The sequence below is a fragment of the Callospermophilus lateralis genome, chromosome 1 (genome assembly GCF_048772815.1).
Source record: "Callospermophilus lateralis isolate mCalLat2 chromosome 1, mCalLat2.hap1, whole genome shotgun sequence".
NCBI classification, from domain to species: Eukaryota; Metazoa; Chordata; class Mammalia; order Rodentia; family Sciuridae; genus Callospermophilus; species Callospermophilus lateralis.
Window position 1 is genome coordinate 105,077,042 of NC_135305.1, and position 23,995 is coordinate 105,101,036.

General features: G+C 43.7%; 1 protein-coding gene across 1 annotated transcript in view; it reads right to left on the minus strand.

The window, feature by feature from the left end:
- The window catches only part of Grb10 (growth factor receptor bound protein 10), a 154,615-nt gene that overhangs the window by 52,888 nt on the left and 77,732 nt on the right, over window positions 1-23,995 (minus strand). The window contains exon 5 of the mRNA XM_076836954.2: window positions 20,551-20,695. Within this exon, the coding sequence (XP_076693069.1) occupies window positions 20,551-20,695 (145 nt within the window). The remainder of the gene's footprint in view (window positions 1-20,550; window positions 20,696-23,995) is intronic.

Here is a 23,995-nt window from a genome sequence, read left to right on the forward strand (position 1 = left end):
AACTGGTTTTCAGAATGGACAGCCAAGAGTGGGTGGGGTCACCCAGGGAATCAACATGGAGAAGAAGGGATTCAGCCCTAAGCCCTGTTGGCCACTCCTCAGAATGGGAAAGTGGAAGACTGAACAAAGAAGGCCGAGATGGGACAGTCATGGAAGAGAGGCAGAAGCCAAGACCAAGTTTTAGGAAACAAGAGCAGATGGTGTTTCTGGGCAGAGGGAGAAGCAAGAGGAAAAGGCCAGATGCTGCTGAGAGGTCCGGCAAGATGAGGACTAGATGGACCCTCTGGCTTAAATCACTATGATGTCACCATGATGGCAACAAAGGGAATTTGGTGGCAGGAGGATTACAAAGGCAGGATCACTGAAACATACTTAAAAACATACCCCATCCCTCCTGCTGCTCCATTATTCTGGGTATTGAGTTAAACTCTTTAGTGTAATACACTGTAAGCCTCAACCCACTACTTCATGGTGTAAGTGCTACCTGGCCCTATTTATTTTGAAGCTTCCAAGCAACACAATCCCCACCTCTGAGATTCTACCTGTAGAAGACCAAAGAAAATACTCTGGGCTTGATTCCCAGGCCGTGGGTCACCTCAGCAAGGTTTGATCTATCTTTTGATGGACCTCTCTGTTGACAAGATTGGGGAATTTTGGTAAGAAAAAAAAAAACAAAGTGTCCTCTTCTTTTTTGCTATTTCGTGGTAGCAGATTTGGATGTAAAACACTGTATTTAAGAACTGGGATTTCATCCTTCCTCTGCCAAAGCGAGGACAACCATCCCACTGGGGCAACACATGGCACTTCCGTGAAACAAGCCCCACTGCTTTTGTGCTAGCATGTCTGGGGTGTGCTGGACTCCATTCATGGATGCAGGGATAGGACACGAGACCTTGATCCTGTCCTCAGATTCTCATGGTAAACATTAGAGGACAAAGGTACCAACAAACAAGTTCATCTCAGGAGATGTATGGACATCACAACAGAATATTATGTTAGAGGAGGGCTGTGGCCACTGCCTCTCCCAAAGTGGCCTGGGAAGGACCCCAGAGGGAGTGATGATAGATGACAAAATGGCAATCGAGGAAAGGTTTCAAGAAGGAGCTGCCTGAGGGTAGAAGCAACAGAGACCCTTGGCTGAGTGTGGATTTAATTTGAGGTACAGTGAGAGAAACATGGGATTTATTTGGTTCTCCAAAAATGGCACAAAGTCTGTGGGCAGTGGGTAGTGTGAGAAGATGAAGAACTGCTGTAATGCCCCAGACGCAGACTAGAAATTTAACAGTGGAGATGGCCAAAAGTGGCTAGACATGGGACATTCTACAGATGGACAGTCTGCTGGATCTGGGCATGAGACAAAAAGAGAAATCAAGGATGAAATCCTGCATTACTGACCAGAGAAACTGAGTGGACAGCCAAGCCATTGTGTTAGGTTGTGAGGCTTCAGCAGAGTGTATTTCAGCCGTATTTCATTTATGCTAAATTTCAAATACTAACTAGAAACCTAAGGAAAACATCTTCCAATAGTGGATAAGTCCTGGTAATTGAGGACAGAGCCCAATCCAGGGAATGGAAATAACATATAATGGCCTTACTTAGGGTAAGCAGTTTACTGAAGAGTAGAGGAGACCAAAGACAGCAAACGAAGAGATGTAGAAACAGGGGTCATGGGATCTTGGAGAAGGAAGTGTGTAAGAATCAAGGCTGCATCAGAAGCTGTCAAGGTGTCTCTGAAGATAACCCCGAAAACAGACCACTGGCTTTGACAGAGGTAGGTGACTCGTCTTCTTGAGAAGGCCCATTTCAGGCAAACTAGTGGGGACTAAAATAATCACTGGGGTAGGCTAAGTCAAGACCAGGAGATGAGAAGTGGAGACAGTGAGTCAAACAGCCGGTCCAGAATTCTGCCAGAAAAGTGACAGAGAGCTGGAGCAGCAGCTGGAGAGGGGGGTGGTGAAGGGAGGGCCTCCCTCGGATGAGACATATTAAGGCATGTCTGGACACTGACAGGAATGACCCAGGAATGAGGACAAGACTGCTGATGAAGGAAGGAGAGGGACAACTGCAGGCAGCGTCCTTGAAAGGGCAAGGCAGAGGCTGAGAGTGGAGGGGCTGGCCCCAGGAAGATGCAGGGACATGTCCCTACATGGATGGGAACACAGGCGGTGGGTGTAGAGGCAGGTGGGATAGACAGGTGGTGGACAGAATAGGCAGCTCTTTTTGACAGCAGTTCCTGTCCATTAAATCTGAAGCAAGGGTAGCAGGGCAGAGGGAAGAGGAGGTATGAAAAGCCGTCCTTTTCTTGGGAGGAATTAAAGAATGGAAAGTGGAAAAAGTCTTTGGAGGAAAAGAGATAAGGACCAAAGAAAAGAGATTTATCTTTATCTTACTGATTCGTAAGAGTTCTTTACTCGGAATATTGAAAACAAGTAGTGCAAATATTCTCTCCTATGTGCGCAACAGCTTAACATTTAATTTATAACATTCATTTTCTTTACGGTCAAATCCATTGCTCTTCTACTCTGTGATTCCATCATTGCTTTAATAGGTAAGGTGTTACTCACTAGTCCGAGGGTTATTCCCTAGTTCCCTAGTCTGAGGAATAATTAAATATTTTTTTTCTACTTAAGGTTTCTTTTTTTTTTTATTAACAGATCCATCCATCAATCAATCTCAAATTTATTTTAGTATATGTGTATTCATTTGCTAGGGCTGTTGTAACTAAGTGCCACAAACTGTGGGGGCCTCAGAGGCACTTCTTGCCTCCTAGAAATGGCAGTCTAAGATCACAGTGACGGCAGGGTTGGTTCCTTCTGGGGACTTTGGAAGCATCCATTCCGTAACCTCTCTTCTAACTTCTGCAGGGCTGCTGGAAGTCGCTGTCATTTATTGGCTTATAAAAGCACCACTCCAATCTCTAATGTTCACACAGCAGTCTCCCTGTGTGTGTATCTCAGTCCAAATTTTCCCTTTTTGTAAGGCTATACTACAGCCATACTATACGAGGGGCTACCCTACTCTAATAGTACCTCATCCTAATACATCTGCCACATTCAGACATATTGGAGGTAAGACTCCATGATATGAATTTGGGGGGACATAACCCATAATATTGCTAAAAAATATATGACTCTTCATCCAAATAAGTTGTAAAGTGTCATAGTACCATGAATTCAATAATGATGCCATGCTCGTAATTGTTTAACAAAGAAAAGAGATTTATCTTTATCTTACTGACTGTTGGTACAATCTCCACTACTCCAGCACATGGAACTCATTTCTCCATTCTTAAACCAGCACTGTGCGGTTCTCATAACCACAGCCGTATGATAGCCCAACCACTCTTCTGAAGGAAGTACCATCAAAGATGCAATTCAAATGGCCTCTTCTCTGCTCCCATCAAATGCAACCTCTCTTCAGGACTGAACCCCACTGACAACCCTCATGGTCTGGATGACCAGCCTCTCTGGGCCCACATGGGCTGTCCCTCTGACTGCTTCATCCCAGACACCTAAAGTGTTGTCCCCACTCAGAAATGCCCTGATCCATTCTGGAAGTTTTCAGTAGAATTTTGGATTTTGAAAAAAGCTAGACTGTGAAAATCTCAGCACACCAGTAGGTTTCTGGTTGATTCAGTGGCTGAGACAACCCAAAAAACGAAATTAAAACAAAAACTCCATCTATAAGACTCAGTAGAAAAGCATCTATAATAAAGAGAAAGCAAAAAAAAAAAATATGCATTGATAGTTTTGTGGACATCCCTTAAGTAGCTGAGACCTGGCTAGTTGGGCAGCAGGTTGCATATTCACATCAGGGAGCATGGATGGCTCTTATAGTCTATGAAATAAAAATCGTTCACCTACGGCAAAAGCTTTGCTTTCTACAAAAGCCACTCGATCTTTTTATACTACGTAAGATGGATGCAGGATAAGAGATAAAGGACCTTCAGGAAGAGTGGGACACATACCTGGCTGCTCAAAAAAAAAAAAAACAAACAAACAAAAAAAACACCTTTGGGACAGGTGGCCACGCAGCATCACTTGACATGCAGAGATGAATAACATTAAACAAATGTGTGTCCAAAGACTGAACGGTTTCTATAGTGGAAGGAGACAGATTCTGAGACTTCTACTGCTTAATAGCAATCAAAACTGCCCTAGAAAATAACTGAAACTCATCATAGCATAAGACTTCCCAGCAATGACACCAAAGAGACCTTGTTTAGACTGCAGATTTTCCCATCAAAATGTTATTCCTTAGCCATGTCCTCTACTTTCCTTACTTCATAGTTTGGCATATTCCCCCCTATAGAGTTTGTGACTAAGAATCACCAGCACTGGGATTCTACCCTGGATTCTTGAAGGACTTGGTCTTCCTTCTTCCAATTCCTTTTTTTAATAATACAATTCCTAGTTTTCAAAAACCTCCCATTCCTAAAGGTGTTCCGCAGTTATGGTCTTGATACCTACTGAAGTCTTAATGGCATAAAATTGTTTCTTTTGCTTCTTGTGTAACTGATTACAAAAGAGGTAAGCAAGCTGAGCACAAAATAACCAGGGCTTGCTTCAAACCTATTCCAGCAGCTCTTGAGAGTTGGCTACCTCCTCTGTGGACACAGGGTTGGTAGGGGTCATGGGCTGTCCTCTTGAGCACAGGCAGCAGTAGGCACTGCCTTTTCCACCAACCCCCAGCATCATCAACTCCAGGTCATGGACCCCAGTATGTGCTCCAAGGGAGATTATATAGCCGTCCAGGAAAGAAGCAGCCAGAGCCGCAGGACAGAGCCTGTGTTGTACCACTGCCATCTCAGCTCATCACTGACCTGGCAAGTAGGAGCAGTGTGTACAAGGGTGAAACGAACACAACAAACTTCTTACAGCCTCTGAATGCACTGCACTTCAAAACCATTGGTAGCAGCCCACCCCAGGACATCTGAGATGGCCAAGGGAGCAGAAGGGCTCTGGGAGAGATTCAGACTTGATGTTTCATCTCACAGAAAAAGGCATACATGGGCACACATATATAGCTTATACGACTCTATACAACTGCCCGTGTGCTTTAAGCCTTCCCGGTTCTGTCAATCTTATCACATTCTGCCCCCCCCCACAAAAAGAAACCATGCAAACCACTGGCTTGCCCTGAGCTGCTGCAGCAACACATCCTGAAAAGGCTTAAGTTTTAGTTCCACTCACTTTACCACTGTTTGCAGAGTCCATTATCAGCCCCTGTGGATGAATGAAAGATCTACTCACATTCAGCAGATCAAAAGAGGGCATCTAAACTTCAGGCTCACAGCAGTACAAATTTAAACAAAATCTTCCTCGTGCAGGCTCTTGAGATGGAAGAGGTACAGAAGATCATCTAAATCAGGCCCAAAGTGTGAGGAAGCTGGCACTGCCTTTGAGGTGATGAGGTATTCATTCCTTTACCTTTTATCTTCTCAGGAGCCTTTCATCGTACATGCGGGCTCAAAAGCTAAAGTCTCAAGAATTCTTCTCCTTGGATGATGTCAATGTGCACCAAAGCAGAGCATGGAAAAGACTAGTCTACTTAGCAGTGTTTTACATGAACACATGATGGCTTCTCCATATGTTTTAAAATTAAAGAAGAAATGGAAGCAGCATGTGCCAGACTTCTCCTCTGACAAGAGTGGAGTGCCTGGAAGAGCTGTGCGACCCTAGAGGAACTCTGGGCATGTCTACTTTTTCCAACAGCACCAGCTCCCAAAGATGCCTTGGCCCCAGAAGTCAATGAAACCCAGCAACAGGTCCACTGATGGCCACAAATGTCCTTCTGCCTTTAGGTGGCTGCTGCTGACCCTCACAGAGGACGAAGCCAGGGCATGCCCACAGAGTCTGACCTGATGTGTGTATTAGAAGATGCAGTCTTGGGTTGGGGTTGTAGCTCAGTGATAGAGTGCTTGCCCAACACGTGTGAAGCACTGGATTTGGTCTTAGCAACACATAAAATAAAGGTATTCAGTCCATCTACAACTACAAAAAGGTTTCTGAAAAAAAATACAGTCTTGCTAAATATGGAGAATTGTGGAGGCATTTTCTGGTGACTTTGCCTCCTGCCATATTTTTTCTCATGGAGAATAGCACACTGAAACATCTGTGCTTACAGAGGTATGTATTTTTGGTTTCAAACAGTTTTTTTTTTCTTCACTTAGCATTTTATTTTGAAATGATTTCAGACTTGCATATAATTTGTATATAGTACAAAACCTTTCTGCATATCTTCATCCCGATTCCCCAGATAGTAAGTTTGGTTTATGGTATTCTCATTTTCTTTCCTGTCTACAAGAGTGGGCTGAACACATCTGGCCTTTTGTCTGCTGGATGGCTTGGTGTGGTTTTCCTAAAAAACAAGGATGCTCTCTTACATAACCACAGCACTGTGAACAAAATGTGGGAACTGACACTGATCTACACCGTGAGCTAAGTTACAGACCTCATTCACATTCAGCTGTGTGTCTGACTACTGTCCTTTACAGAAAGGGGGAGAAAATGCTTTTCTTGGTTCAGGATCCAGTCCAGGACACAAGCTGCACTTGGCTGTCATGACTCTTTAGTTCATCAGAAATCAGTTTTAGTTTTTATGGTTAGTTTTTGTTTCCTGGGGAGCTTTTATGACCTGGACAACTATGAACAGTTATGCCACTATGTAGGATGTGTCTAAATTCTGGTTTGGGTAATGTCCCCTGGGATTTGCTGTAGCTCTGGTTTGGGAAAGGATCACTGCAAATGGGATGCTGTATCCCCAACAGTGTGCCACTCCAGAGGCATGCCACATGGAGCTGCCCGCCTCCTGTAGGTGGCTGTTGGACCACCTGGCTGAGGGTGCCTACCAACCCGACTCCCCTCATAGAAGGTATTTTATCTGGACCTTGAATTTGGCTCCAGATTGTTATGACATGTCCTCTTCATTATCTAAGCACCTGGAGGCAACCATGGCTCCATTTACTGGTAAATGGTATTTAGAAACCAAGAATATCAGCTATGAAGTGTGTGTGTGTGTGTGTGTGTGTGTGTGTGTGTATGAAGCTCGCATTAAGAAAACTTTATGGCTTACAAAATGAATTAAAATGTATATGAGATTATATCTGCCTTTACTAAAGCCAGGTAAAATACTGAAGGAGACAGGTACTGGACCAAACTATGGGCAGATAAAAACAGCTAACTTTGTCTTTTACTGCCATGCATTGAATGAGTATCCTCCAAAGGTGTGTCAAAGGCTTGGTAACCCAGGTGGTGAAACTGGGAGGTGGTGGAACTTTTGGGAGGTTCTTAAGTCATTGGGGGTATGCTCTTGAAGAGAGGACTGTGGAACTCTGGTCTCTTCCTCTTTCTCTATTCTGCTTCCTGGCTCATGAGGCGAATAGTTTGGTTTGCCACTTCTGCTATGATGTGTCACCCTTACCAGCAATCCAAAGAAATGGGGCCACTTTATGTTTGGGACCTCCAAAACCCTGAGCAAAAATAACCCTTTTCTTTTTATAAGTTAATTGCCTCAAGTATTTGGTCACAGCAATGGGAAGCTAACGTATTATATTTAAAATACTATTTTCGTAGCTTAATGGTCAGGGCTAAATGGTGATTACACTGATATTTCAAGTTCAAATAAAAAAGAACGTGCTTCCCACTGCCTTGAGTATTTGTAATATTCCTGCCACCATTCTGGTCTCCTTCCAGGGCTCTGTGGAGAGTCTAGGTGCTGTGTGAACAGAAATGCTTCCCGTGAGCAAAAGCTGTGGAATGTGCTGCATAACTTGGTATTTCCATTTATCTCATTTCAGGGTTCTCCTCATATAAATGAATCAGAAGATACCAGCATTCTATATAAGGGATAGGAAGAGCTGCTTTGATTCGGGAGAATATCTATTGTGCAGTTATAAGGAGGAAATTACTTTGGGATAAGGTAAAAGAAAAACCATCCTACTCATTAGCACTGGTTCTCTTAGGGAGACCCCCCTCCTTCCCAACCCTCACACACACACACATAAAATTACCAGCAGAGAATGTTTCATGCACTTGTAAACCTTCCCAAACGGGGTCAACATCTGTGTTCTCTTTCCTAGAAATGTTGAGACTTGGCACCAGCAGCAGGAGGATGTTTACCACATTCCCTCTTCCAAAGGCACTCAAAACACCCTCGCTTGGTGTCCTCCAGGGAGTCTTTGAGTCATTTTTACATTTTTATGACTCCAATTACTTTTCCATCATGCTAACTAAGTGACTGAGGTGAGAACCTAAGAAAGGAAGAATAGAGGAGATAAGGAGGAACAGGGAAAGAGGTCGCCGTTTGGGGTGTGAGAGGCATGAAGGGTCCTTCCAGGCACTGCACAGGGAAGACTAGCTGGGTGGGGCCGTGGAGACCAGGAGAAAGGCGACTTCCAGCCTGGGAAGGTGTGTTTTATGCTCTGATTAGTATCTGCTGCGGCAGGGAAAAGGCTTCAATCTTACACCCAAGAAGGATAGTAAAGACTTCCCTACAACATGGAATGCCCTCGACCAAGACCCAAGCATCTAGTTGAGGACAAGACTCAGAATTTTGTAAGACACTTAATCCTACACCAAGAGGAACTGACGTGTGACTTGTAGCGCAGACTGCAAGAAAGAGCAGAATTCTCTCCTGACTGTTCACAGATATAGGTCAAGTATTTCTTACCCAAAATGCTATGGACCAAAAGTCATTCTGATTTTGAATTTTTTTTTTTTTCAGATTTGGGAACATATGCAGGTACATAATGAAGTTATCTGAGACCCAAGTCTAAACATGAAACTTACTTTCATTTCATATATACCCTATCCAGTTAGCATGAAGGTCACAATATTTCTAACAATTTTGTGCATGAAACAAGGTTTCATGGTATGCAATTTTCCATTTGGAATATCATGCTGGTGCTCAAAAACTTCTGAATTTGAAGCATTTTGGATTTTGGATTAGATATGCTCAACTTGTTTTACTAAAGCATTGATGGTCATATTCTGTGGATATAACCGGCCTCCCTCCATTTGGTAAACTGCGTATACCAACACAAGCACAAACACAAAATGGCAGGGTGTTTGATCACATGCACCATGACAAACCATTGTACAGGATAATCAGGGGGAAAAGCTGACTGCCAAAGACTTCCCATTTTCTAATGAAACTAAGTCAAAGCAGTGGTAAGAATGAGCAGCTCACCCTGCCAATGAAAATCACTTTTTATTCCTTGCAAAGAACATGTGGAGAACACCAATGAGCACAGGTAAGTCCTAACTCCATTCAACCTGGGCTTTAATTCTGCAGCAGGACTCTCACCATACTGGGTCCGCACACCAGTAAGGCAAAGATGTAGATTTGGGGCAAAAGTATGGCAAGTTTTCCTACAAAAGACATAGATCATTGAATTGCTTAGGTTTCCAGCGCTCCTGAAAGGTAAGAGGTGTTTGATGCTAGAATAAGGGATCAGTTTTAGAATCCTTGAATTGAGAGAATTTATAGTTAAAGAGATATTTATAGTCCAGAGAAACACTAGTGTTTGGGATTTCACATGAGATTCCTGGGACGATTTCCTGTCTCATATTTAGCCAAACACATGGCCTGCTCCAGGTCATGACTCCTGCTTCAATTGCATCACTTGTTTGGAGGCAAACATAGAAACATGAAGGTACTGTCACGTCGGAGCCGTAGGATTATTCTTAGGCTGCAGGGGCTGCACTCCCCAGAGGGTTGCGAGGATTTAGCAATACTGCTAGAGAAATGTGAAACAGGCAGTTATGGCCTTGACCGGTTTAAATGTGATCCAGGACAACTTAGCACCCTTGCCCAAAGCGGGTTCAGTGGGAAGTTTATAGGTGCTTTGTGTAAAATGGGTCTGTGATTAAAACAAAACCAAACCAAATCAAAAACACCTTGAGGGTTTTATGTTAATTAAAGTCAAATGCATTTTCTTTTCTGTAGGCTTTTTTGAATCCTCCAAGATGAAACAGGAAATGTGAATTTATAAGAAAGTCACAAGAGATGCAGAGTTTCCCTAAAGTACTGGACTTCCATGGTTTTCGGTTTTAGTTTTTTCTCTTCAAAACAATAGGTAACTGGAACTCCAGAAATTGCAAGGTATGAAACCCGGGTAGAAAGGGCTCTTGGCCAACTTAGCTAAAAAAAAAAAAAAAAGGAAAGACAGTATCCAGACACCATGGAGAGCAGCTCCAGTTAAGGACTGGGGGAAGGGCCAGCAGAGCTACCCTTCAGGAAGGAGCAGTTACCTTGCTAATTAAAACCTATGCTGATAAGCAAGGACCATGCCATGGCAGCCACCAGAAGCCTGGAGACATTAGGCTGCTTACAGGGTCCAGGATTCTAGGGGTCCTGTACATATTTCTGATGTTGAGTTGCTAATCAGCTATGTAATATTCTATTTGTTCATGTCTCTCTCCTCTGCCTGCCCAGGACTGTCCTTGAAGACATAATGCATGACACACTCACCTCTGTCTTTTTAGGGCCTGCCTGGTACAGAAGTTCACAGAGGAGCGTGGGATCCAGGACCAGATGGTCAGAAGGTCCATCCTTACCTTTGTCACCTTAACCTCAGATACAGCATTAATCTCCAAGATAAACAGAGAACACAGGAAACCAAATAACCCAATCAATAAGTGGGTAAAGGAACTGAACAAACACTTCTCGGAAGCAGAAGTACAAATGGTCAACAAACATGTGGAAAAAAAAAATGTTCACCACCTCTAGAAATTAGTGAAATGCAAAGTAAAACCACACTGAAATTCCACCTCACTCTAGTCAGAATGACAATTATTAAGAAGACAAGTAACAATAAGTGTTGGTGAGGATATGGGGGAAAAGTTCCACTCATACATTGCTTATAGGGCTGCAAATTGGTGCAACTACTCTGTAAAGCAGTGTGGAGATTCTTCAGAAAACTTGGAATGGAACCACCATTTGACCCAGCTATCCCACACCTTAGTATATACCTAAAGGACTTAAAATCAGCATATTCCAGGGATGCATCCACATCAGAATTTATAGCAACTCAATTTGCAATAGCTAAGCTATGAAACCAACCAATGTGCCCTTCAACAGATGAATGAATAAAGAAAATGTGGTGTGTGTGTGTGTGTCTGTGTGTGTGTGTAAACACACACAATGGAATATTATGTAGCCATAAAGAAGAACAAAATTATATTTAATGATAAATAGATGGAATTGGAGACTATCATGCTAAGTGAAATAAGCCAATCCCCCCCAAAAATGAAAGGCCGAATGTTCTACTTATGCTAACACACAATAAGAAGAGGAGGGAAGAATAGAAGTACACTGATTAGACAAAAAGGAGTGAAGGTGAGGGTGGGAATAGGAAAGACAGTGGAATGAATTAGACACACAACTTTCCTATGTTCATATATGAATACACAAACAGAGTAACTTCAAACTTATAATTTGAACAAGTTAAACTCCATGTATGTATAATATGTCAAAATACACTTACTGTCATGTATATCTAATAAGAAAAAAAAGGGAAAAAAAGAAAAAAAAAAGCCCACCCTTGAGTGCACAGTGGCATAGGTGACCCACAGCAATGCAAAGAGACCTACTATGCTTGTTGTTTCTGCCCGGTTCGTTTTGTTGAGTTCACATAAACCCACCCAGGAATAAAATACTATGCAAATGTTCTCTTTACTGAGAGGTGCTTTTGTTATTTGGAATGCTGCTGTGAGGTACTTTGATCTGAATCTTTTTGATGCTTTAGTTACTGACCTTGGAAGTGGCCTTATTCTCCCCGGGCCTCAGATTCCTTCTAAGCACATCTCTAGTGTGAGATGTGGAAAGAAGCCAATAAGCATCCTAGCATATTGGCCACCATGGTGTTTGTGGAAAAAGAAGCAGCACTCTGGCTACATCTTCCCGTGCACTGATTTAATGTCTCAATTGCCCACACAAGACCAGTACTGATCTGACAGCCTCCTTTGACAGATGAGGAAGTTCTGAGGCTTTCAGAGGTACCACTGCTCAGAAGGGGTAGAAGTAGGTTCCCAAACCCCATCTCACACGAGCTGAAGTTCTCTCTGTATACACTGGGCCTCCCAGGACAGAAGGGAAGAGGTCGTCCAGGTAGGATCTCTCCTGAGAGGTGTGAGTGTTAGGATGCAAGCAGAACGATGGGATGCAGTTTGAAAGATGCTGATTAAAGAGGATTTCATCTTTATAAATGATGGAAGAGCTGATGCATCTCCTATGCTGATTTTCATGTTGGGGAAGCCATGAGTGACCATCACAGACAGTGGCCACACAGCTGCTGGACTTATGAAATTCAGGACTCTGGGCTTCACCTGCTATCAGGCTGTATTTGCTGCAGAAAACCAAAGACCCAACCAGACTGGCTTCCATGATAAGAAAACTTATCTTTTACAAAACAGCATGTCTGGGGCAGGAACCCTCAACAGGCTCACATTGTCTCTGCAACCTGAGTTGGTGAGACCAGAGTTGGGCGTGTCGTCAGGCGGTAACTGCTGCACACATTATGAGCCAGGTGCTCATGAAGAAGGAAACTGAGGCAATGTCTGGAAGGATCCTCTGAGGCTGAGGATTCCTCTCTCTATTCCCATCCTGCTAGGGCCTGACAACTGCTCTGAGTGGCCATAGCCAGGTGTCCCTGGCACTCAGGATAAAATTCAATTAGATCCAGGTTCTACCAATGGATCTCAGAAAGAATCAGAAAAGATAACATAGAAGATTGTGGAGGTCCAGAATGAGGCCTTCAAAGTGATGCAGGCAAACTGTTTCAGGATACACAACCAGGCCTTACCTGATGCCCATGAAGCAGGAGGCAGTGTCCTCTCTACACCCCACATCCTATAAAACAAACTGCATGTGGCGGCCAGGACTAGATTTTCCCACTGAAGATGGTCTAACATCATAGTATATTCATCAAATTGTAGTTAAAGTCTCAGAAGAATTCATTTTGATCATTAATAAATGTAGGTGCAGAAGCTTATGCGAAAGCATTAATTTGGTTCCAGAAAATAAAATTTTAAAGTTTGAGTAAAGGGAGAAGAGCTGATTGGAGCAAAGACAATATTTATGTTTCATTAATGATGGGGTTACAGTATGAGACTAATTGTATTTAAACAGCAGATGGAAAAATGTGCTGTAACAAGTCATTATGTGGCCACATGAAAATCTTTATTGGCTGAAAGAAAGAGCAGCTTGTCAAAGCCTTTCCAAAGTACCCACTGAGCTCAACTTAAATTCAGAAATAAAGAAGTTGTTATTAGCATTTCTACGTTTTCCTAACTAGAGCTCCTCTTGGGGGCTCTCCTGGCCTCCTTCCTTCTCTCTTCTCTCTCCTCTCTCTCTCTCTCTCTCTCTCTCTCTCAGCATCTTGGCACATTAGTGGTATGCTAATTCTCTCTGCTTCCTCAGTATGTAAATCTGTTCTGGGTGCCTCAGTTTCCCTCTCCATGTGAGACTGAGCACCTGGCTCACAGTGTATGCAGCAGTTGCCTCCAGCAGACACACCCAACTCTGGTCTCACCAGCTCTGGCCTCAGAGACAGTGCAAGCCTGTGGGGTTATAGCTGACTGCCCCAGATTTCCTGCTCTGCAAAAGATAACTTTCCTTACCATGGAAGCCAGTCAGGTTGGGTCTTTGGTTTCCTGTAGCAAACACAGTCTCAGAGTCTTTGGTTTCCTGCAGTAAACACATTCTGAAGCAGAGAATTTTGGATTTCATAAATCCAGCAGCTGTGTTAGTTTTTTTGTTACCTGTGATGGTACAGAGCTGCATTCTGTACCTTACACCCAGGTGCCCTGTTCTTCTCGGTCTGACATGGATCCCTCACAGTCCCAGGCTGGAGCACTGAAGTAAGAATAGCAGCTTCCTATGGTGCTGTCCTGCAGAGGCAGGGGGCCTCCTTCTCCAAGAGCCTTCCTCAACCATGATCACTATGAAGTTAGTCTGATGTCATGACAAGGCTCCTGTGTAAGTGGACTCAAAGCTTCTCATCACCCCTCCTCAGAACAAAGGGCTCTTAAGAAACGGGTGCTGAACTCCCACCACTCCTTACACAAAGCCTCTCTTTTCAGCAGTGAATGCCAGTGTGTGCGACATTCTAGGGTGGGGCAGAAGCAGAAGCCTTCTTGAAATCCAGCAGGGTGCTGGGGGAAGGTCTTCCATTGACAGATAAGACAAGGCATCTGGGTTCACCTCGACTAGTGTGTTTTCTACCTGTACTGCTAGTTGGCTGCATGATTCCAGTTAAAGTATTTCATCTTGCAGGGCTTCAATTCCAGGACACTGATGGGAGAAAGGACCATCTCCACCAGATCTGGGATGCTCCTCCCTACACTGTGGCTGACCCTTGTTCCAACCTCTGAGCCCAAAGAGCAGATGCCCCTCATCAGTACGTGCATGATCTTCAATCATTCTCCATTTTCCTCTTTCCCTCTTTATTAGGCCCTGTTCCCTTCACCTAGGATGGGCTTCATGTGATTGGGGTCCTTTTCCTGACCCTTGATGCAAGCAGAATTTTCAAAGTAGCCCTTCTCTGTCTCTCACAAGCAGCAAAAGCCACAACTGCTGTCCTTTTTGTGGCACTTTTCTAGTCATTTATGGTGAATGTCATTTTAGCTCACTGAGCCCTTTTTGGACACCAACTCTTGTGGTCCATCAGTGAGTGCCACTATGGCACAGCCTCTGGGAGGCCAAGGTAGATGATCCTGGGACTCACCTCCCAAGATGCCACAGTCTTTGTGTCTCTAGCAGAATCTAGGTGGCTTTCCTGCAGGACAAAAACCTGACTGCAAGGCTGTCTGCTTTGGCCTATTTTATGGGTTTAGAAAATTGAAACACACAAAATCTAGAGACTCCAGACTTCAAGAGTATGAATTTTGATTTCTCTGGAACCATCCAAAAACTTGGAAACGATGGGCCAAGCTTGGCTATGGCCACTCAACCCCTCTCCCCCAGTGTGCACCCTGACCACCAAGTCTCACTATGTGATGATGCTTCTCCTCAAACTTTGATGCCTCTAAGCTGAGTCCCTCCTAAACTGACTATCAGAAAAGCTTCGAGGATCAGGTCTGGGAATGCCTTTGGGATGGTCTCATGCTCAGAAGCCCAAATAGTCAGCTGTCCCCAAGAGGACACTGCTTCCCCTCAGCTTCTGGGAGCCTATACCAATATCACCCAGCATTCTTGGTAGGAAAGTGGTGCCCCAAGTGATCTTCTCTTCCCTGTGACATAATAAGGGTACAATAGAGGGAGATAATCACTAGGGCTGAGGTGTGGCAGGAGAGTCTACAGATGTTCTGGGGTCCATTGCATTGTGTGTGGAGTGGGGGGTTGACCCTGATGTTTACCTCCTACTACCTGGGACCTGGACTAAGGGCAAATTCTGCCTTTGAAGAGCATCTCTTCACACCCTCGAGTGCTTCTCACTCCTGACGTACTGTACCAACAGTCAATTCCAGGCACCCTGGAAGACCATATTCTTAGCTCAGAAGTGCAGACCAGAAAGACCAGGGCCCTGACCCAGAACTTAGGTTCCTGTCAGGTCCAAAACAATGCATCCCATTCCATCTCTTGGGCTTTTGCTGTAGCTCTAGGCTTCTGCAGATCAGAGAGCAGGTGCCACACACATCCTGGTGGCTCGAAAAGGCCAGGCATAGAGTAGGCGCTCAGAAATGCTGTTAGATTTGTATATACCTTGCCAAGCTCTGGGCTGGTGATTCTGAGGCAGAGAAGGTCCTGTGGGTGCTCCACACAGGAGAACCTTCACGGCCTGTGTACACTGAGGCACTGAGAGCAAAGGGCATCTCACTACAGGCCAGGCCAGCAGAACTGACTGCTGGACCCCACCTCTCCAAGTCAGTGTCCCCTGTGGGCATGGTACTCCATATCCCATGACTCAGAAATCTTTGCTATAACCATCATCCTTATCCACAGCAGCCTGTCTTTTTCAAATGAGTCACAAAGCAGTTAAAAATGCCATATTGATTTTTACCAAGAATTCAGTGTTCTGATACTTGACTGATTTAATTTCATTACCCTCTGGAGAAAAGAACTTTAATACTCAGAAAGAAATCTTAGGCATTTGAATTTTTGATAAATAAATGATGAGATGTTATTAAATGACTTAAATAAGTTAAATCACTAAATAAAATTAAATGCTATTAAATAAATGATGGGACGATTTTCTTAAAGTTGTATCTCCGGATAAGATTCACAAATCTGTTTTAAAATAGCTAAGGAAGACTGTTATAATCACTAACAGATTTTACATAAGGTCATAGTGTTGCAATTCATGTGTTCCCTCTCATTGGGCAAAGGTGGAGGCTTCTCTAACACTAGGTATATTCATTAGAGCTCAAAGCCTGTATACTGAGGCTTTGCATCCACGGATTCAACCAAATAGGGATGGAAAAATATGTTTTAAAAAACAGCACATAATAACTATTTACATAGCATTTGCATTGTATTAAAGATGATAAATAATTTAAAGGATTCGGGAAGATGTGCATAGGTTCTAGGCAAATACTATAACATTTTTACCTAAGGGACTTGAGCATTCACAAACGTTGGTAGCCATAGGGGTCTTAAATCAATCTCACCCACGTACTAAGATGACTGTACTTTCTTTTACCTTCCACAAATGAACAGTTCTATGTGTGTTCTCACTTCATTGGCAAAGCCATAGAATACAACCTTAGATAAGTGCAAGATCTGTAGACTCTGGCATGTAAATATTTACAAACAAACCAACACTGTGGTCTTTTAAAATCCATAAAATCCAGTAAATCGAAAAAGAAAACTCCAAAAGTCTGAGTTTAACCCAGGCAAATCGAAACTTCTTACACTGTTTATGATCACTGAGAACATTAGGGAGGACCCGTGAACACGTACAGAAGTCACACCACTGGAACTAGGAAGTGTCTGGGCTCATGGTCTCCAAACTCCCAGCCATTCCTGCCGAGTCAACAGCACTCTGAACAAACTGTACTCGGGACAGTTGTAGAGCAGGCACCAGGCCAGTTAGGGGAGGTAATAAGCCAGGGTGAGGCTGGAGAAGTCAGACCTGCCTGTGCTGCTCTGTCAGAGTACTTGGGTAGGATCCTAGACCCAGGAAAAAAGCAAAGCCTGGGAAGTCTGTGGGAGTCAAGACCAAGGAAACCAGACAGGACTGCACCAGGGGGCAGTCAGCCGGTTTTGTCCCAGAACAGTGATCTCTGGTCTCTGATCTGGTTGGTCTCAGTGTACCCCAGTTTAAGGATCTGAGATGCTTGTATGAAACTTAGCTACTCCCACCAACCATGAAGACAACCCAGTTAAGTCCCGTGGGCACCCTCGGCACAGCACCTGCCAAGAACTCAGCCATCGCTCAGTCATTAATCTGGGGTGAGGTCTTCGTGTAAGAACTTGTAGAGTTTGCCCTGTGGCTGCTGCACCACTGGGATTCCCTAGGACAAGGTGCAGGGGTGCTCAAAAGAAGACTTCCCCATCCTTCTAGATGGAAATGACAACCTCTTTCTTTCCACACATCACCATTACTTATTAATGCCGAATACTCCCTTCTGCCTTCATCTTGGGTCACTTGTCATTCTCTGCACCATCTTGACAAGCTCTTAGCTACAGGGTCTACAAAGGAGCTGGCACAGAATAGAGGCTCAGGGTGACAGGGGAAGGCAGACAGGTCAGAGGGAGAGTCAGAAGTTCCACATGCTGCTGGCAGTGGTGGGGCTGAGGGATCTGCTCCCCCTATGACTGCTTCACTGCAGAATTTTTCAGTGCCTTCATTTCATTGAGTCCTAGGGGCCACCAGCCTTTGCAGGATGCTGAGTTTGCATCTGGCACAGTGCACAGCTGCAAAGCAGTCAGGCCAAAACTGCAGGTAGAACCGAGACTCATGTAAACCTGCAGAGAAGAACACTGAACCGGATATAACTCAGCTACCTTGTCCCTTCACTTTATTCCACAGCACTAAAGGTCTGCTTTGGTATTCTTCAGTCACAGGAGCTGGCTCAAGGGGCTATCTCCATCTGGGCCATGTCCATCCACATGCCATGGCCCACTAGCTCACCTCCTTGTCCTCCTGGGAGGTCAAGCCAGGAAGCTGGCATCCTGTGATGACCACCAAGTCCATATTACATGGTCTTCTTCAGAACTGAGATCCAGGCACCCATACCTGACCACTCTGCCCCATAAGCAGCCACCAAGGAAAAAAGAAAATCAGAAGCAAAAGAAAAGCTACTTACTTACCTAAGTGAAGATTTTAGAATGCTTTAGATATAAAGCCTTGGGCAAGAATAATTTTTCCTTTCTACAAATGATTAAGCATCTCCACTTGGTTTTCCCTCTTCTGGCTCCAACATAACCCTCACTAGAGAACATAATGACATGACCAATGAGCTTTCTGACTGCTCACTGTCCCCAGTTACCAAGGAGCTTTATACTTTTCTTTTTTCCTATGTTGACTTGAGTTCTTCCCAGATATTGTAGAGGACTGGGTCCCCTCCTGAGCCTGAAATCCATCTTGCCAATATTTACACAGGCAGGATTCACAGAGAATGCATCATATCTTTTTATATTACTTCAGAATGTCCTACTGAACCCAGGTCCCATGGTTACTCCTTTGACTTCACATGGAAGGATAAAGAATGTCATATTTCTCTCCTCCCCTCAGGAAAGTGACAAAGAGTAGAACCCAAATGCTTTTGCCCAGTAGCACCTCCCGCCATGATCCTAGCTGCAAAGCTCTAGCAGATGACTGCAGGTGGCTTGGATCCCACTAGAGCAGAACCAACACAACATGCTGTCCCTGAGACCACAAGTCAGGAGGGAGTGTGGATGAAGAAATGACCCTTCACACAGGCTATAAACAACAACAAAGAACAATGGCTTTCTACAAATAGTGCTAAGTGAGAAACATCCTTCCTGTTCTTGCTCGTCCCAATTGGCTTGAAGAATTTGGGCAACACAGAAATCAGCACAATGTTCTCACTGGGAAGCAACTCAGATCCCAAGAAAAACACCATCAGGCAAAATTCCTGGGTTTCCTTATTCTTACAAATTTGAACAATCCATGGGGGTGGAGGACTGTTTTCTTGCCAATCACTAAGAGGGCCAGATAATATTCTCGTGGTATTATTTTAGGAAGGGAAACTTTGTAAACAACCTCAGCAGCAAATCCATAGACAGCTTGTCTGGATCCTTATTTGAAGCAGAAGGTCACCAGGGAGGTAGATGTCCCAGATGCACTTTAGGCATGTGACAATGTGCCGAAGCTGGGCCAGTGCTGGCTTCCAGACAAGGAATACTGACCTCACCTTCTAAGTTTTGACAGTGCTGTAATGCAGCCTGCCTGGGACGCATGTGTCAGAGTGGAAGCCATGCTCAGAGGCTGGCCTCCCAAGAGCAAGGAGCCTACACGACACAGGACAGGCATATTTGGAGAGAATGGGGACTGCTGTCCTGCCCTAAGAATAATAAATGCGAACAAGCGGGGAGTGTGTTGGGAGAAAGAACGAGTCCAGTGGAAAGGCAAATAATCTTCTGAACTACATTTGTTCGAAAAAGGAGAGTCAAGGTGGCAGGAAGCCCATCAGTATTATGGCTACCAGCCCAGGCTCTGGGTCTTGATGCCAGGTCAAACCCAGTTCTACCACAGGCCTCGATTTCCAATGCTGCAGAGCAGAGACAATGATATCTGCACTTAACTCCCTCGGTTGACATGAGGAATCAATGAGCACACCGATAAGCAAACAACAAACAAACAAACACAGAAGCCTCTTAGAGCAGTGTGTCTCCCACACAGAAATCACTCAATAAATATCAGATGTTGTTGTCATTCCCATTGCTATAATTACCACTACCACCCCCATTCTGTCGTGGAGCATGACTGGGTCCCCTCCAGAGCCTGGAATCCATCTTGCCAATCAGTAGGGAGAAGCTGCCAGTGTATTTCTCTGCCAATTTCTCTCTGATAAGTTGACTAGCCATTTGACAGTCTTCTCACATGGGGACAATGGCTGCATAATATCTACATCACAGCTCAACTTAAATGGAGAAATTACAAATTCAAAAAGTTGGCCATCTCTTTCAGGGTCAAGTGAAAATTCTGCCTTGAACAGGTCATATTCAAAGTCAAGAACACAAGACAGAAACTCAACAATTTTACTGCATTGAAGTTCAGGTGCCCAAGTAAGCCTAGTGTTCTCATACTCAGAATTGTTGGTTAATGAGGATGATATGTGGTGAAATTTCTTTCAAAGAACTAAAATTCATCTTTACATACCAAATCAATGATTTTTTAACCATATTTATGAAACTCTTTCTAAAACAAATTAATACATCCTTAACTTAATATACTTTAAAATAGCTAATATGGTAATTTTGGCTAATAAATTAAAAAAAAACCTCGTAAGACAGCAAGCACAGTATCAACAATAAAGGAACCCACAATAAAAAGTTCACAAATTCCTTCCCTTCTCCCCAAAGTAACAAGCCAAGACATCTGGGCAGACCCCATAGCAGCTACAGTACAGGTGTACTGACCTGCTTTGTAGGCGCCTGGGTCGGCGGAGGCAGGGAGCTTGCTGTGACCACAGGGGGGCTCCCAGGGCCACAGAGCTCAGGGAATGGATTTGGTATGGCCGGCAGAGATGAGGTTCTGAACTGCTGGTCTTCCTCCTGAAGGCGCCTGTAGGGAAGAGGATCATCATGGCTGGTTAAAATCTGCCATCCCCAACCTGTCCCAGCCTTGCTACTTCTAGGTCCATGCCTAAAAGAACTGAAAATACCAGATTTGCAGCAGCACTATTCACAATAGTCAAAAGGTGAAAGTAACTCAACTGTCTATTAATAAATGGATGCAAAAGCAAAATTACCGTTTCCATACAGTGGAATATTATTTGGCTTTTAAAAAGCACAGAAATTCTGACATATTTAATAGCATGGATAAACTTTGAGGATATTATGCTAAGTGAAATAAGCCAGGACTAAAGACATATACTAGATGATTCTACTTATATGAGGTATATAAAGTAGTTGACGGGAGCTTCCAGGGGTTGAGGGCAAAGAAAATAGGGCATTATAGTTGAGTTCAGAGTTTCAGTTTTATGAGATGAAAACATTCTATAGATTAGAAAATTCTAAGTGTGCATTAACATGTGAACTGCAGACTTTAAAATAGGTAATATGGTAAGTTTTATATTATATATATTTTACCATGAGTAAAAACATTTTTTTTTGAAGTAGTTACTCTCAGACCCAAAGAGTATAAATTCCCTCTTCATTATATTCCCCAGGAGATGAAGAAGCCATGGTTATAGTGTCTTCATGCACATCTCCAACAATGCTCAGTGTACGATGTGTACTTGGCATTTGTTCAATGAATACCTGGTGTGTGAAAAGGTCTTGTGAATAAGAGTATTTTCATGAGAACAAAGATGTTTCAATGTCCTTGAAATGAACCTTTACCTAACCAAAGGAAAAAACTGGAAGAGGCTTTATGTATCCTCATCTGGCTGTAGAATAAATGCTTATTTATACAGAATGGTAGTTGATACTGAACTAATTAGAAATCAAAGCTTCATGTATCTACCCTCCTGAAGGGTAGCTCATAAATACCCTCTAATTCAATACTCCACACTTCTTGGCACTTCTCCAGAGTCAACTCCTCCCTCCTCTGAAAAATGCAAAGTTCACCTGTCATACAGTGAAGGAAAACGCACAGGATGACGAATTGGGTGCAATTATGAAAATAGCAGAGAAATCATGTTCAAAGTCAAAGCAAAATGAATGCAAAATGCCCTGTGCTTTTCTTTCTGAGAGTCCTATGAACAACTTCCTGCCCACAACTCCAGAGCTTTCCTGGGAACTCATGGCCTCCTCCATCCATGCCTGAAGCATGTTGCCTAGGGCACAGACACCTGCCTTCCAGGAGAGGAGAGCAAACCTGAGCTATAGAGTCTAGTCCTAACCCTTTGCCTTGTTTAAATACACTTCAGAAGCCCCTTGCGCGGGCTGTGTCTTCAAATAATTTTTTGACTATATTTACAATTGGAGAAGAACAATGATCCATTATCTTTCTTGGGGGTGGCCATTAGAGAATTCCCTCTGTGACTATTGTTCTCTCTTGACCAACTACTCTGATTTTAAAGGAAAGCCTGTCTATCCACATGCACCAGGAAATGATGTACTGATTTAAAATACCAGAACTCATATGGCATGAAGGGAACTGGTCCTGTGAAGAAAAGCCATTCCTATAATGGATTAACAAGTCAGAAAGTTTATTTTTACTGTTAACAATTCCTATTCTTCCTATAACAGCTTTGGCCTTGGCAGAGCATCCTACTGTCGAGTCTGACCACTATCATACAGACAAGGAGAAAAGGTGACGGAGTCAGGATCACTTTCAACTAAACGCCTCGACCAATGACTTAACCCCAATGACGGTTTTATCTCTGACTCACAGAACAAGATACAAACTTGTTCACAAAAGCTTCCCTCTTTCAGCGTCTCTGAATATTTTTAATTTAATTTTTAGTATTGTGTTTTAATATTGTTTTTGTTTGTTTGTGTGTTTTACTTTCTAGTAGTTCAGATATTTCCTAAAGCAAAAACTAAGGGGTATTACACAAAGATGAAAAGAAAAAAAAAAATTCCCCACTAAAGAGCTCCACAATAAAAGGATGCATCCTTTATAGGTCTTTTCCCCAAAGAAAAGTTACCATGGTGGGGCTGGGGTTGTGGCTCAGAGGTAGAGCACCCGCCTAGCATGTGTGGGACACTGGGTTTGATCCTCAGCACCACATAAAAATAAAATGAAGATATTGTGTCCACCTATAACTAAAAAAAAAATATATATATATTTTTAAAAAATTACCATGGAGATGAGCTAAGATTCAAAGATGTCAGAAAGGGTGAAAAAAGTGCCATAACCTGGAGGCAGGAGCAGGTGAGGGCAGGGCAGGGGTGGAGGTGGGCCCTGTTCTGTGTTCTCTGTGCCTTTGCCTAGCTCATCCCTTTGTCCAGCTGAGAGCACACTCACAGTCCCTCTGCTCTCTCACCCAAATCCTGCTCCTCCTTCACAAATCAGCTCAACTCTCGGCAGGTCTATGAAGCCTGTGTACCTGCTCTAGGCTTGTCCTCTGTCCCTGGCTCCACCCAGCCCATCTGAGTGTGGAGTGGCCACCTAGCTCCACACAGTGTGGACTGTGTTCTATGGACCCAGAACAAGGCTCAAGGCCTATTTCATCCAAGCTGCATAGTCCCTCAGCCTAGGTCCAACTGCTGGTTTCCCCACCTTTTAGGTATGGACCTATTTATCCCTGAGGCTGTAGGGGATGGATCTAGATGCCTGAATCCCAAATAGGTCACTCCCTCTGGACTGAACAGGAGACAGATACAGGGGAGACACTCTAGAGAATAAAGTGCGACAAACAGTGAAGGAGGAGATGACTCACCATCCCCAACTGTGACCAACAGTGGGAAGTCTGAGCAATGGCCCAACAGAACACCAAAGCACCCTCTCTGCCTCCTCAGGAAAGAGAAGTCCCTTTGGGTGAGATGCTTTGACCCAAGGTGTCAAATTGGAAATAAACTTCTTAGAAGCTTCTGGAAGCAAGAAAAATCCCCAGCAAAAGGAATAAAGCCATCCAGGTTATCAGCCTGACTGTCACAGCATAACATGCCTGTATTCAAGGAATACTTACTTATTCTACTTAATAATGGCTCCAGGAGCAAAAGTAGTGTTTTTGTTTTGGATGTGAAGTGTCCCCTAAAAGCTCACATGTGAGACAATGCAAGACTGTACAGAGGAAAATGACTGGGTTGGAAGAGTCTTAACCTGATCTGTGAATTAATCCCCTGATAGGGATTAACTGAGTGGTAACTGAAGGGGTAGGGTGTGGCTAGAGGAGGTGGAAATTAGGGCGTGGCTTTGATGTATATATTTATATCTGGAGAGTGCAGTCTCTCTCTTTGCTTCCTGGTCACC